This window comes from Apiotrichum porosum (genome assembly GCF_003942205.1).
Source record: "Apiotrichum porosum strain DSM 27194 chromosome Unknown scaffold_2, whole genome shotgun sequence".
NCBI lineage: Eukaryota > Fungi > Basidiomycota > Tremellomycetes > Trichosporonales > Trichosporonaceae > Apiotrichum > Apiotrichum porosum.
In genome coordinates this window covers 239,279-254,056 of record NW_021167109.1, presented here as the reverse complement: position 1 = coordinate 254,056, position 14,778 = coordinate 239,279, and the positions used below count along the sequence as shown (strand labels likewise).

General features: G+C 57.5%; 5 protein-coding genes and 1 non-coding gene across 6 annotated transcripts; 2 read left to right on the top strand and 4 right to left on the bottom strand.

The window, feature by feature from the left end:
* Positions 1-273: 273 nt before the first annotated feature.
* EHS24_004068 (uncharacterized protein) lies at positions 274-2,964 on the top strand (the record flags this gene model as incomplete). The annotated part of the gene is made up of 6 exons (XM_028619696.1): positions 274-657; positions 981-1,093; positions 1,133-2,056; positions 2,094-2,276; positions 2,315-2,708; positions 2,746-2,964. 6 exons carry the CDS (start codon positions 274-276, stop codon positions 2,962-2,964), a joined length of 2,217 nt encoding a protein of 738 aa, XP_028478668.1.
* Positions 2,965-4,254: 1,290 nt separating this feature from the next.
* EHS24_004067 (uncharacterized protein) lies at positions 4,255-5,066 on the bottom strand (the record flags this gene model as incomplete). Its single annotated transcript, XM_028619695.1, has 2 exons — positions 4,255-4,268; positions 4,520-5,066. 2 exons carry the CDS (start codon positions 5,064-5,066, stop codon positions 4,255-4,257), a joined length of 561 nt encoding a protein of 186 aa, XP_028478667.1.
* An 87-nt stretch (positions 5,067-5,153) lies between these two features.
* EHS24_004066 (uncharacterized protein) lies at positions 5,154-5,516 on the bottom strand (the record flags this gene model as incomplete). The annotated part of the gene is made up of 1 exon (XM_028619694.1): positions 5,154-5,516. The coding sequence occupies one exon, from the start codon at positions 5,514-5,516 to the stop codon at positions 5,154-5,156; it is 363 nt and encodes a 120-aa protein (XP_028478666.1).
* Positions 5,517-7,014: 1,498 nt separating this feature from the next.
* EHS24_004065 (uncharacterized protein) lies at positions 7,015-9,403 on the bottom strand (the record flags this gene model as incomplete). The annotated part of the gene is made up of 6 exons (XM_028619693.1): positions 7,015-7,306; positions 7,490-8,588; positions 8,656-8,744; positions 8,873-8,914; positions 9,183-9,223; positions 9,290-9,403. The coding sequence occupies 6 exons, from the start codon at positions 9,401-9,403 to the stop codon at positions 7,015-7,017; spliced, it is 1,677 nt and encodes a 558-aa protein (XP_028478665.1).
* A 3,859-nt stretch (positions 9,404-13,262) lies between these two features.
* EHS24_004064 lies at positions 13,263-13,362 on the top strand. Its single transcript has one exon. It is a non-coding gene; the product is annotated as a tRNA-Lys (tRNA).
* Positions 13,363-14,292: 930 nt separating this feature from the next.
* On the bottom strand, positions 14,293-14,643 carry EHS24_004063 (uncharacterized protein; the record flags this gene model as incomplete). Its single annotated transcript, XM_028619692.1, has 3 exons — positions 14,293-14,376; positions 14,435-14,501; positions 14,561-14,643. The coding sequence occupies 3 exons, from the start codon at positions 14,641-14,643 to the stop codon at positions 14,293-14,295; spliced, it is 234 nt and encodes a 77-aa protein (XP_028478664.1).
* Positions 14,644-14,778: the final 135 nt, after the last annotated feature.

Below are 14,778 nucleotides of genomic sequence, written 5' to 3'. Positions count from 1 at the left end.
GGACCGAGAACTGCGCATGTCGTGTCTCAGGTCGTACACCGCCCAAGGGCCTTACTGGCTCGCTCTCCTGAGCAACTGGGTGCAAGAAAATCACCAGCGTTTAGCGCCTGGGGCGCCGGTGCCCCATCCTCGATGTCTGCAGAGAGAGATCTGAGAACCGTGCGCCGAGACGCCGCGAGACAGTACGGGGGGTCACAAGGCGCTGCAGTGTGGAGGAGGCACAGACATGGGGGTGGGGTTGACGTAGATACGCAGTGCATGTCTTACAGAACAATGTATGTGTCTCCCAAGAAGGTACTGGGTAGCACCACCAGCACAAAAGAGCTGAGTGGTCGATCGACAGGAAACCTGGACGTGACGAAAGAAGACCACATCGAGAGTACGGACGGCAACAGCCGAATTGCCGCCGGACAGGCCGCGCACCCATATGGGAACGCAAGCCACCGGCCACCGGACCCACCACCCACTCTTTGCACCGAGCATCTTCAACCTGCCGAATCTATCCCGTTAGACCTTCATACCATCATTACTGTCTTTTGGGCTGCCAAACAGCAGCTCTTCGCCCACTACGACGTCGCCTACACCACCAGCAGGTTCGGAGACCGGGGTGGATCCCGCGTCATCCTCCTCGGCGCCCAAGATGCCCCCCAAGTCTCGGTGCGTTTCTCGTTCATTTGCTGCTCCGGAAGATCCAATTGCCGCCCATCTACCGTCGACCACCGCTGTCTTGTGATGGAATCGTGCACCTCCAACCCACCCATCTCGCACCCTTCTGAACCCAGTCTGACGCTATACAGAACGTGTGACAACTGTCGTAAGCGCAAGGTTAGTTCAACACTCGACTCCAAGGCCTGCATGGGTCACCCGTACCCTCACCAGTAGCCGTCCCACCCCGCGAGCCCCAGTTGCTTGCCCCGCGTCCCCCAATGTCATCGACGGGCCCCACGCCACCATGCGACATACGCTAACACACTCCCCAGATCAAGTGCGTGGAAGACGAAAAGGATCCCAACAGCGCTTGCATAGGCTGCCGCAACCTGGTCATTGATTGCACCTACGATTACGTCAAGAAGAAGCCAGGGAGGAAGAACTCGTGAGTTTACAGGATGAACGCAGACTGACGGCGCTGCAGGTTTGCTTTGGCCATCAAGAACGCCCAAGGACAGCCTGGACAAGAGCAGCACGCGACTTCGAGTGGTCCCATCCGCCCTGCACCGATGCGCAAATCGTACGCTCCGTACGGCGACGGCAACTCGCATTCGCAGCCGCACTCCCAGTCGTCTCAGTCACGACCTCCTGTTCCCTCACGCTTCGCCGCTCCACTCTCCTCTGCTCCCATACCATCAGTGGCTTTGCACACGCCATCCGTGGACGGCCCCGGCGAGGCGTTCGAGTCACACCCCACCAACTCGACCATGCACCATACGAGCACGCCCCGCAGCCCGTTTTCATCGTTTGCACTCACACCTGGAGCGTTACGCTCAAACCACGACAATGGCGGGCTCAGCTGGCTGGACTCGATTTCTATGCTGGACGGCGGAGCTTCCATTTTTGGCACGGGACTTGATTTTGGTTTTGACAACATGGGTGCCCACGGCTCGACTCAGTTCCCTTCCGAACAAGCGCAACTTCTTTCCCTCGAATCACCAGAGACCATGATTGCCTCAGGCTCAAGTGGCCCCGGAACACTTGCCAACCTCCTCCCATCTCACAGGCGCGAGCCTCAACTCGAGGACGTTACCTCTTGGGCGAACATTTCGCACTACATTTCACTTTACCTCCAGTACCTGTACCCTATCCTCCCGCTCGTGCACCGCCCTACGTTCGCAGAGAACCTCGCCACGAGGTTAGACCTGCGTGACACCGACTTCCGCGCACTGCTACTCAGCATAGTCGCGTTTACCATCTCGCAAATGCCGACATCACGCCTCACGACGGAGCAGTTTGATGTCGAGGGGCTGAAGCGCTTGCAGCGTAGATGCCATCGCATGAGCCAGCTGCTCCAGCACACCTACCACGGTCAGGTGACGCTGACGCAGATCTGCATCATCATCTTGTGGGTGTCACTGTGTTAAGCTATGCTGACCCACCAGTGACAACTTCTACCTCTTATCCATCGGACTGGCCCATACCGCAGCCGCGCGTCTCGGCCAGGCAGTCCAGCTTGCGTTCACGCTCGGCCTCCACAGCGATGCAAAGACACAAGCGCTCGGTCTCGACGCTGTCGAGGTGCAGCTGCGGCGACGAGTGTTTTGGCAGCTCTACGCCAGCGACAAGTGAGTCTCCGGCATACGTGTTGCCTTGCTAACCCCAGAACTCGCGCTATTCCGGGCAACCCCATGCTTGTGAACGACTTTCAGGGTGTCTGCTCATATCCCGAAGCGATCGACGACGACTTTATCACGTCACAAGGCTTCTTCCCGCAACCCCCGTCACGGACCTCTCTGCTTGCTGGGTTTGTCGCCGTGTCCAAACTGTTCCGCGTCCTCTCCGAGTCCTTCTTCCACCACCGCTGCATTCTGTCCGAATTACAAACCATTACTGCAGAGTGGACTGTTGCGGCGGAAGAGAGGGTGCACGGAATTCTGCGCGACCTCCCGGCCGCGATCCAGGACCCAACAACAGTGGCCCAAGAGGCCAACCGACAGGTGTTTGCAACGCAACGAGCAAACATCTTGATCACGGTCGCTATCGTCAAATTTTCATTGGTGGGTAACTTATGCGACGATACGGCTGACCCGCCAGTATGATCTCCGCGGAGTTCTCAACATCGACGATGAGCAGCTCACCAGGGAACGCGAGGCCATCGCCCGAGAGATCCACAACCTCCTTATGAGCATTCCTGTGGAGGACGTTGCCTCAAACGGCGAGTCGGTACGCGGCAAGGTCTTCCACATTGCTTGCGCTCTGTGTGGTCAGGCTTCTACACCCGGTACCGACACGGACCTCGTCCGCGATTGGTGAGTTACTGTCACTGTGCTTTCTTTGCAACATTCTAACGTCTCTCTTCCAGGTGCGATATGTTCTCAGCCATAACGTTTGTGCAGATGCCACCACCACCACCCGGCGCTGTCTTGGACTCGAGAGCAAATTCACCACCACAATCTGTACCTGCACCACCATCCGAGCCGGCAAACCCCGGCACAGGATGAGTGACAGTGGGGCTTTGCGTGCTTCGAGCTTTGTGTTGTACTGTAGTAGGACCAACCACATAATGAACCACAACTGTACGTTTTAGGCCACATCTTTCAACTCAGCCACGTGTTGTTTCCCAGGCCACCTAGGCCACGCGCTTTCCCCACAGTCAGTCCCAAGCCTCTCGGGTAGGTGTGGCGTTGTTGATCGATGGATCGGGAGGATTGAGGTGGAAAGCGAGCGCCAAGACTGCGCCAGCTCTATCCTCGAGGCGGAGGGCGCGCGGAGGGGATGTAGCCTGGGTTTCTCGGTGCCATGACCTGTTGACACAACCGTCCTCCTCTCACTGGCTTCATTTTTTCAATTTTTTTTTGGGCGCAGATACTGGCGGCAGAGTGGGCATGTCGTAACAGCTAGGCTCCACTGAACCCTCCTAATCCCCACATCCTCTGTCGTCCGCATCATCTCCGTCGTTGCGACGCGGCGAACGAACGCAACCGCCAGTCGGGCCCGAGTCCTCGCCCGCCAACAAACAGACATCTCCGCACCGGCCGCAGTGTGTTTCCACTGAACCGAGGTACCCGCCCGGGCCGTATGGTGCCGCGGTGCCCCTCCATGCTCTTCTGCTGCTTCTCCTCCTTCCCCTCTGCCGCCCAGCGCGCGCGGGGTGCGATCCCAGCGGAGCCGTGTCAACATTCACCCCCGCTCCCGGCGGAATTCGGCGCGTTGTCGGGGGATATCCCCCGCTTCAACGTGCCGCAGGATGGCCGTGCCACTGCGGAGAATGCGGAGGGTGCGACCGGCCTCTCCGCTCGTGGCAGCACGTGTGCGCTCTGTCTAAGATGTAGACGGTGGCACGGGGTCCAGGTATGGACGAGGGCATGTGACAGTGGCGGTGAAAGTGGGGTGGGACGCGTCATGTGGCGTTGGGTGTGTTGGGCATGTTGGGTGAGGAGGGCTGTTTATAAGCGGAGGCGCTGAGGCGCGAGCGCCTTTCGAGGCATGAGTTCGGAATCGGAATTGAAGGCCCGAGTGTGTCGTTGGGGACGAGCCTGTGCAACTGTGGCAGCGGTGGCTTTGCTGAGAATAGTCACACTGGGCCAAAGTGAAATGATACGACTACGAGGTCAAGTCTGAGGAGCTCGGTCATGATAATGGGTCAGCACGGAGGGTAACGGAGGGGCCGCCATCAAGCCAGACCAAAGTAACCACGTTGGAGTGTCACCTGCGCTTTGAGGCAGCGAGCGTTTATGTGCATTGTGTCAAAGCAGTAAAGACAGCATATACAGCTTTGAGGACGACAACTTCTCGCATCCACCGCTTACAGGTGGATTGCCGTCCAGGAGGCGTAGTCTCGCCAGATTTCTCAACGCAGCATAAAAACGGTAGAACTCGGGGGCGACCCCAGTGCCAGTGGTGTCGTGAGTCTCAGCGTAGATGTTCTTGAACATCGAAAGAGCAAATTTGCTTGCCTTGCGCTTCGTCTTGAAATACATCGAAGCAGCAGTTAAGTCCCAGGTCTCTTGCGGTTGTCGGCCGATGTCTAGGACCTGCTTGTACTCGATCGTGTCCTGCGCGTTGACCGCGGACAGGTTGTCAAGTCGAACGAGCTGTAGATGGGTTGCGATGGGGTAGTCGCCCGACCATGTCGTTTGCTCTGGCTGGCACATCTCCCGAGCATCCAAATCGTCCATCGAAAAGACGCGCAACTCGGCGTTACTGTCGCGCGTCACCGCGGCCTTGAACAGCTGGGTTACTTTCAGGACGGTTCGGTAGCCACCAAGGGCACGGAAGTCGTCGCGGTCGAAGACAGGGGAGTTAAATATCCAGTATACCTGCTGCCGGGTGAGACAGAGGTAGCGAGCCAATGCCGACCACGCGTACATTGCCGACTTGTCGTCCTTGATGAATGGTAAGGGCTCAGGAGCCATCGGGAGGACGGAGGACGGAGGGGGAAATGCCTTGGTGGGGGGGGGGGGGGGGGGGGAGGAGGAGGGGGGGGGGGGGGGGGGGGTCGGCTAGTTGGGTTGAGGTGACCAAACCGTCTCGACAGCAGACGCTGAATCAGGCAGTTGCTGTCGGGGCGATGGGCGATGGGCGATGGTTCGCATGAGCGTGACGTCCATCCCGATAAAGGTACGCATGGCCTCGGTGATGGCATCGTACTGATCGATCGCTCCGAGGAGGAAGAACGTTTGCTCGTCGTTCTCAAACGGGCCGTTGGTCGGCAACGAGAAGAACGTGTTGAGCGTGGCCTCGCCAAAGGTGGCAGTCACAAAAGATGGGAATGGGGCGAGGGTGTCCTGGGCCCAAGGAGACAGGATGCCGGAGATTGTGATCTGTGTCGCCAGTTGGCGGCCCGCTTCCCGGTGGAGCTTCATCTTTTTGCCCACATTCTCCCAGTCTTCTTCGGTGGTGTCTGTAGATCGACGGTTTGGGCGCGCCTCAAAGGAGTGCCTTGATGTCGCGGAGCACATCCAAACCGTTGCCGTCTGCAAGCGAGCCGGTAGAATGGTGTTGACGGGCACACGGCGGTATTCGTCAACTTCTTCCAGCGAAGCGAGAGCATAATGATTGTCGCCCCAGGCAGAATAACCACGCATCCGGTGTAGCGGCAGGCCTTGTGCTCCATCTTGTTGTGGAGATATCTGGCGTCCTTGGCTGTCTCCACATAGAGCACGAAGCAGGTGGTGTCGTCACAGTCCACTAGCGTGTCATGTGTGTGCTGAAACATCGCCTTCTTGGAGGTGCACTCGCCACAGCCTCGCTTCTTGCAGGTGACATGCGCCAGGTTTTCATGAGCTGCGTGAGACCAAGGATTGTCGCTTCCGAACAAGCAGCCGTCATGACGGCAGATGACATCGGACAGAAGGTGAAGTCTGTTGCGATGTTTGGTCAAGGCTTGAGGAGTCGTAAAGGTGGCGCCGTCGATCGAACAAGGAAACATATCGCAAGGTACAGTAGGTTCGGCAAGATGACGTTGACACTCCACGAGTAAGGGCACAGGGAAGCTTGAAGGAGGAGTACAGGTACCTGGGTAAGTACTTACTGTGAGCATGATATGTAGAAACGACTCACGCGTGGTGTCGGAATGAAGAAAGATGCAAAGTGTGGCAACAAACAACGGAAATAACAACGTAAATACTAGAATGAGGGCGCTTTTGATGCCGTGTACGCGTGTGCTGGCAACCCGTGGCCTGTGGACCGAGCGGACGAGCGCGCCAGGGCGTTTAGCGCATTTAGGGCGCTAGGACACGCGAGGGGAATCCGCTCACAACCCAGCAGGAACCTGTGTCTGTGACAGCCATAGGCCGTCAGGTGGTGCAGGCATCGAAGAAGAGGGTAGATGTGAACACTGGTGAGGAATGAGATGAAGACTGGTGAGATTTCAGTCTGAATGCGGCAGTCTGAAAAACCACAAACCAACGTGGGACAAGGTGTGAGACGCATGTGGCGGCTAGGGAGTCAACCTGCCGGCCGACTCCCACCTAACACGACGCTGGGCAACGAAGGGCAATCAGTGTCAGTGGCTACCGACACTCCCCGCTTTCGCAAGTGCTAAGCAGCGTCCGCGACGCTTGTGTGTTATTTCGGCAGATACTGGAGAAGGCAGGTGCGTGTCAGTGGCCGTCGTCAGACTGCGTAAGGAAGGCCTGGGCACTGACCGGTGATCTCAACCCAAGGTGCGTGTTCGCCACAGCCCTTGGCAGGTGAGTTTGCTCCCGCCAGCCGTTGTCACAGAGAGGCCATGTCCTGCAACCACAATTGTGACTGTGCGTCATAAAATAACATCAGAGAAACCCTTTACACACTACTATACCTCCCCTGTTCTCCTCCGCAATACCCATTACGCAACCACCGGGAAAAATGGCACACAAACTAGTGAAGGCTCGCGACGCGCTCGACGTGGTCGTCGCTGCCGGTCTTGATGTCGTTGTGGTTGTAGTTGCCCGAGTGCTCGAGGTCCGAAACGTGACCCTCGTGAGCAGGGCGCTTCTGGAAGCCGTAGTAACCGGGACCGTCGAAGAGCTCGGCAATCTCCTCGAGAGGGAGAGCACCGTTGGGACCGCGGGTCTCGAGGACGAAGAAGTAGCAGTATACGAACTCGAAGGCCAGGAAAACACAGAAGACAATGTAGTACTTCCAGTGCAAGGCATCCAATGCGATAGGGCTAGGTAACACGTGTCAGCACAAGCAAGTAGAAGATGTTTTTGAGGTCAGGAAGAGGAGACATGGTGATTTGAGTAACGCCGATGTACGAAGGTGGTTCTGCCACCTTCGAGACCGGCGTCCAATTCGCGGATTGATCCCGCGTTCAAATTCACCGAAATGACCGGACACGTCAAGTACTCACTTGGCATACTGGTTGAACACGAGCGATGCGGAGACGCAGAGCTGCATGAACATGAGACCCTTGGAGCGAATGCGGAAGGGAAGGATTTCGACCGTGTAGGAGACGAGCAGGGGGCTCATGGCGATGTCGTAGAAGGCGTAGTACAGGAAGATGAAGGCAAGAACGGCGTTACCGGAAGCCTTGTTGGCGTCAAGGGCAACGCAAGTCCAGCGGGTACCACCGTCGGCGATGCACTCGGGGTCGAAGATGGTGCCCGACTGGGAGTAGATAGCGGAGCAGATCGTCCAGCAGACGAACGACACGCACATACCGGCGGTTGACATGAGGAAGAGGGGGCGACGACCGACACGGTCAACGGTGAGAGCACCGACAATGGCCCAGAAGTAGTTCCAGAGCTGGAGGATACCGTTGATGAGAGTCTGGATGTTGGTCGACGTAATGCCAATACCCGTGAGGATGAGAGTGAGGTAGTAGCTGACCAAACCGTTGCCCGACCACTGCGAGAAGAAGGCAATGGCGACGATGATGCGGAGACGACGCCAGTTGCCGATGCCAGAGAACAGGTCCTTCCAGCCGGACTGGTCCTTGTCCTGGTTGATCCCCTCCCTGATCTCGTCGATCTCAAAGGCGACGAGAGGGTCCTCGGTGTTTCCGTCACAGTGGTACTTGGCGATGATGGCGATGGCCTGGTCCTCCTTGCCCTTGGAGATGAGCCAACGAGGCGACTCGGGGATGAACCAGATGAAGAGAACCTGGAGGATCGAAGGGAGACCCTGGAGGAGCGAAGGGATGCGCCATCCCCAGTTGCTGTGCATGCGGAAAGTGCCAAAGGTGGTCCAGGCGGCGATGATAGCGCCAAGGTACCACGACGAGTTGTAGAGCGAGGTGAGAGGAGCACGGTGGGTCGGGTAGGCGAGCTCAGTGATGAGGACGGGCGCAGCGATACCGGCGAACGAGAGACCGAAACCGATGAGGCAACGGGCGGCGATGAACATACCAATGTTCATGGCGGCAGTCTGGAGCGCAGTGCCGACCAGCATGATGATACAGCCGAGGAAGATGGCAAAGCGACGACCCATAATGTCCGACACGTAGGGAGCTGAAATGTCAGTCCAACTCGTTCGGCAGGTTGGTCCCTCTTCCACAGGCGACCACGCTTCACGTACCGAAGGGAAGACCACAAATAGAGCCAATATTTTGGATCGCGTTGAGGATGCCCAAGAGAGATGCGTTGTTCTCGGGGTGACCGAAGAAGCTGAATGTAGGTGTCAGTACTGTTGTGGAGAGCAGTAGAAGATTCATTTAGCCGGGCTGGTCCTTCGAGGTTGATCTTGGAAATCCTCGACCTCAAAGTACCATTGCCATGAGGCATGCAGTACTCACCTCCTCCAAGTGTCGAGCGACTGAAGACCGTTCATCATGGAACTGGGAACGTCAGCATGTGCATGTCACCAGGAATGGTTACGACGGCGGCGCCGGGAATGTGCCACACTGATGACGAGGTATGGCCCAGTGGCAAACACGTGACGCGGCGCCACGGGACCACGCGGATCAATCTGTTTCCGAACGTTCGGAATGGCCCCGGCACTCGGCCCCACATGTGAGACAAAGTGTGCCAGTGTTTTTCTTTTTCTGTTCACACACGAGACTCGTGCAGATCTTCCCGTTCCGACCAACGCTGGAATCAACTTACCCGTCATAACCGTTGGTGGCACTAGTGATGAGGACAAGCAGCTGCGAGAGAGTTAGCCAGGGGGGAACACATGGAAGGCACATATGAGGCTCTAGTGGCTGACGTACCAGAATCATGGTGAGCTTGAGGCGGTTGCCCTTGTACCAGCGGTTGTCGCGACCGGCCATGAGGGCCTGGAGGTCGGTGCTGGGCCCCAAGGCGGCAGCGTTGGCGATACCCATGGTTGTCGAGTGTACTGGGCGCCGAGGAAGGTGGAGAAAGGGTGGAGGGGGAGCGGTGGCTCTTGAGTCGATGAGCTGAGGTGTGTTTGAGCGCTCTTTGAGCGTTGGGGAGTGGATGAGCTCGCGAGTTGAGTTGATGTGGGGATCTCTTCTTGCTCAACCCTCCACGCTCTTCTTGTATGATTCTCGCTTTTCCTTTACGCCGCCCCCCCACCGAGTAACACACTGTACCAGGGCCCGGGGAGGAGGCGTGCAAGGTCCCGACCAACGGCGGTGGTGCCGAGCGCGTGCGTTCTGTGCCCCGCAAGACCCTTCACGCCATTTCCCCCGCGAGGCTCCGCACTGGGGTCCCTCAACGCCGAACAGCCGTTTGCGCTGCGGCGTGGGCTGTTGTGCCTTCATTCGCAGAGTTTGGTGTCGCTCGGGGAGATAGCGGTGAGATGTCAGGGGGAATCAACAGGGAGAGCCACCTCCCGGCCCACTGGGACAAAGGGTTGCAAAGCGGCCTTGCTGTGCGGAGCTCTTGGCACTCGAGCGAGCCAGCGGCAGAGATCCAATACCCATATACCCATGCGCTGCCCCCCCCGTGTGCAGCTGCACAGACCGGCCGCGTCTCACGTGTTCACCAATCAAGCACAAGCACAGCGTTTTTTGCGTTCGGCAATGACCGGCACGTCGCGGCCTGAGACAACTCCTCCGTTTGCATATCCACCGGGAGAGACATGCCATCTCGCGCTGAGACGGTTCACTTTCCCCGGCGCAGCAGGAACAGCCCGTCAATGCTCCATTTGAAAGACCAAAAGCGGGTACGGCTCTGTTACCCGTCCGATACTTGGAGGCGTGTGTAGGGAATGCATGTGCGCGACTGTCAATGCGGTGGCGGCGGTGAGAAGCCGAGATCAAGAGGCCCACAAGCAAGCCACGCCTGCAATTGTCCCACGTTATGTTTTGACCGAGTCGCCGACTCCCCAGCGAGAATAAGGCGCAGCAGTGGGCACACGCTAGCCACGCTAGAATCCAACGTTTGTGCATTGGTGTTCACGGAGTCGCTTCGGGGACAAGTATCGGCCCGTTTCTGCTATCCAAATGCCGTAACCCCAAGGTTTGGGTTTGCTGGTATTGATACGGCGAGACTCTGCCGAGCGCTGGAAACCTGTTACCCTCCGCCGGCCGCCAAGTCGCAACGTCGCGTGTCGAATCCCGCCGCCATTGTGGCGACGGCAGTCGGGAACAATGCCGGAGCGTTCTGGCCTACAGGCTTGAAGGCTCAAAGCCTCACATGGGCCACATGCCGCAGATTCGGTAGATCGGTGGCTCGGGGGCGTCTTCATCTTCTGCTTGGTCGTGACAGATGTGACCAGTGCTTTCAAATGTTTTGCTGCACGGTGGCACTTGACGAATCCATGGGTCATCCACTGTGACGAGTCGCCTTGTGCAGCTAACATCCCCAAGCTTTCCGTGCGCGCACCAGTATGTTTGCGACATGTGTGCGACATGTTTGCAATGCCAACATGCATGTATTCCCAACTGGCGCCCTTCTATGCGGTGAGGATGCAGTGTCAGTGTCGAAAACAACACCAAGGCAGCAGTTGAAGTTGGATGGCTGCGCTCTGCCGTCCGACATTTTTCCTGGTTCCGCCAACATGCCCCGCGCAGGGTCACCGCATCACCAGGCGTCAGGCGATCGAGGCGGTCTCCGTTACTGGGAAAAGCGCCACCTCTGTTGCTGTCAACCGCATCGCATCTGTTGCTGTCAACTGCATGTGGCTCATGCTAACGGGCATGCACAGTTGCAAGGGAGACGTTGATGATATTCGTAAGAATAGCATTCTGTTGGGGACACGTCGGCAGCCCCCCGACCGACAATGCAGACGATGGCATATGAGTTCTGGAAATGCGTGAAGGGGGTTGCAGAGCAGACCACGTCCATTCTCTTCTTCCCCCCCCGTACTCATCATTTTCGTTATTCTCACACAAAAAACGCTGGCTACGCGTGAAAGATCTACGAACATTCGTTCTACAACGGCCCAACGGCGCATTTCGCCATGTGCAAGGTCTGGAAGGAGCCTGGACGAAGCCTGGAAGGAGAACTCCGCCATCACGGAGGTTTGTCGTTGCCCACCAGAGCCCAGATGACCTCGGTCGACTGCGGTCTGACCTGATAGTGCGCCTTTCCTCCCCCAATACCCCGTTCGGCACGCTGACCTCAAAGATTATCGTTTAATCAAAGGTGTTTCCACCGACCGGCGGACCCGGGGGTAGCACGGTGGTACTGCAGGTGAGTTAACTGTAGGTAGGTGAGTTTACGACTCTGTACACGGTATTCCCCCCGGCAGTGTCGGGCCCACACTTTGTCCCATTTCCTCCGCCCAATACTCCGCGCAGAGACGCCTGGCCCCTCCGCTCTGTCTGCGTATCCAACTACGGCCCGTTGTCGTGAGGTTGGCCTTAGACCAACGGGGGATATCAGCAAGGCGGATGGGGCCGCTCTGTGGCAGGTCCAAGGGACTGGAGACATGTCGCGGCGAAAACGGCCCGACGCTGCAACCTTGTTTCTGCGGCGACGGTAGCCCATATTCCCCAGTGTATTCAGAGCCACAAGAGGAGCGAGTAGGAAGTGATATACAGGCACAGATCTGTACATGTGTCTCTACGATATCTACGCACCACCCTGTGCAGAATGGCTTTGGTGGTGCGTCTTGACGGTCGCCGAAAACCCGCCGAAAATCCAGTTTCCGCAGTTGGTCTTGGCGCCACAAGGCCACTTGGCCACTTGCAACTTGGCCACTTGAGGGTTGGTATTGTACAGAGCGTGACGCTTGTGATTCTCGTCAATTACGACCGGACTGGATAGCACTGCACGGTGAGTCAATGGTGTATCTTCTGATGATGGACGAGTCGTGACTATGTAGTCACTGTCGACGTGCCGACAGCTTGGAGATGCTCTGGGGCGGTGAGTCACATAACTATGCGCACCTCCAATGGACGCACGCTCCTCCGCGTGCTGGCGATGCCGTTGGCTACTGAAGGATGGGTCGATGGGTCGGCAAATGAGGTCATTAGAGTACTCGGCCCACGAGCGGCGCGAGTGAGAGGCCTGAGTACCTAAGGTGTGCTGCCAACGGCGTCGGCAGGATCCAAGACCCCCATCGTTTGATGTGCGTACCGAACAAAGAAGACAATCGCCAGTGCTCAGTGTGTTCTTCCGTGCGGATCGCGGGTCTCGCTTCGTATTGGTACATGTAGGTGCCGGGTGTGTTTGAAGGGGTGGGTGAGATGACACGGATGTGGTAGCAACGAGGTGAACTGGTGCTTGCAGAAGTCGCCGGAATCCCTAGCCAAGTGTAATTGACCATGGAGCTGGCTGAATTCTCCATCCCCCTACACGCTGAAGTGGTGCTGGAGTAGGTAAAATAACGTCATGTTTCTGGACGTGACCTCCGTTTGGGGAGACGGGCGTTGCCGCCAGCATCATCCCTCGTCCATGTCATCCCACGTCATCCAACATTATCGTCATCCACCCATCCTCCTTCACACCGACCATTCAAACCACATGGCCTCCTACAGCTCACGGTCACACGGGCTTCGCCAACTGTGAGCGGGGAACTGTGGGCGGGGGACGTGCAAGAGGATTAATACAACTAATAGTCGCGAGAGTTGCTCAACGACAAAAGGCACCTATGGGGGAGCCGGAATCGGGCATGCGGCCCACGGACATGTGATATCACGGTCTTGCAGCCTGGCTCATCCCTTGCACGCGTTCAACACCACAAACCGCCTTCCCCCAGAAATGACCACCACTTACCATGAACATCACTATGCGATACACCCACAAACACGCACGGATATATCGTGCAACGCCTGGTTATATCAGTCGGTAGATAGTTTGACTCTTACCCCACCCCTCCGGGTCTTGTTAGGATATCAAAATGTCATGGGTTCGAGCCCCATACTAGGCTTAGAACGTCACAGGTACTCCCTGGAGCGTCTCTTTTGGCCCCTTTTGGTCTTGATGGCAGGTTGCACTGATGCTAGACGAAATGGGTGGTGGTGAGTGCCCGTGCGCGTGAATGGGGAAAGGGTGAGTAGGCTTGTGGCGGATAAAAGCGACGGTGCGTTGGCGCCACACAGGTTCTCTCCTGATCGAACACAGAACACGCGCACGCACCTCAAAAGCACACTCAAAAGCACAGACGGAAGAGCTGCTCGGCGGGGTCTGAACACCATCACGCCGCGGCACGGCGGTAGAAGCCATTAATCTCCTGCGCGACAGGGAAGATTCACTGTAACCGCACTCAGTCAACGCTGAGCTGACTTCGTCGTCGTCGTTTCCTTGGCGTCAGTCTCGAGGTAGGTCAGTGCCTCCCAAGTTGTCCAGAGGCCAGAGGTCGAGGAACAAGAATAATACTGTACATGACAACAGTGAAACAACACAACGGACATACGAACAAGAGCCATTGGGCTGGTGTCAGCGGAGCGCAATCCGGGCGACGGCACTGGACTGGTGGATGGGAGCGCATGGTTGCTGACGATTGCTGACGATGCTAGCCGGCGAAACGGTTTAGGCTTGTCGGGAGCGGCGGTGCGTCGACAGTGGTACAGTGGCCAGTGGGCTACTACTGGTCTGCCTGCTTGGGATCACGCGGGGCCCGGCGCTCCTCTTTGACTACTAGATCCTGGATGACGCCGTCGCGGCTAGCCGGCTGCACAACGTCCCAGTATGTGCAATTGCCCTCTGGGTCGACGACCAAGCGGGACAGGTGGTATCCAGCATGCTCTGGCGTGTACACCCCAAACTCTTGGATTGGGATGGCCACCGGCGCTGTAGGTGGTGCAGATGCGACGTCGAACGCGCCGTCCGGGTCGCCTGGGACGTAGACTTTGCATGTCTATTCCATGGCATGGACGATGAACGGCTGTATCGTGTCGAGCGGGGGTGGAACGAAGGGCGAAGAGGCAAGCACGCCGGCAGCCTACGAGGTGTTGTGTGAGTACAAGATCGAGCGGACGACAACAGTGGCCACGACATACAGCATAGTAGTAGTGTTCAATGTCCTTGTCGACACGGGTGTGCCATTCTGCTGGGGTGGCAAGCGGGCTGGACGTGTCGGCATTCGCGCTGGCGACGGCAATGCTACTGAGAAGGGTGTTAATCACAGCTTGAGGAGAAATGCGGCCTTTTGCTCGTCGTTAAGATTCGTGCCACCAGTCGTGATATGGAGAGGGTCGATGTCGGGCATCTTGGTGAGCGGTAAGGGGTGCAGGTGCAGCGATGTCGGACGGAGTGGGAGGTGGTGGGTATGGATGGAGGAAGATGAGTGTGTGGCGGATGAAATCGGCGGCGTCCGCCGCCTGGTGCCACACCGTCTCGCCCA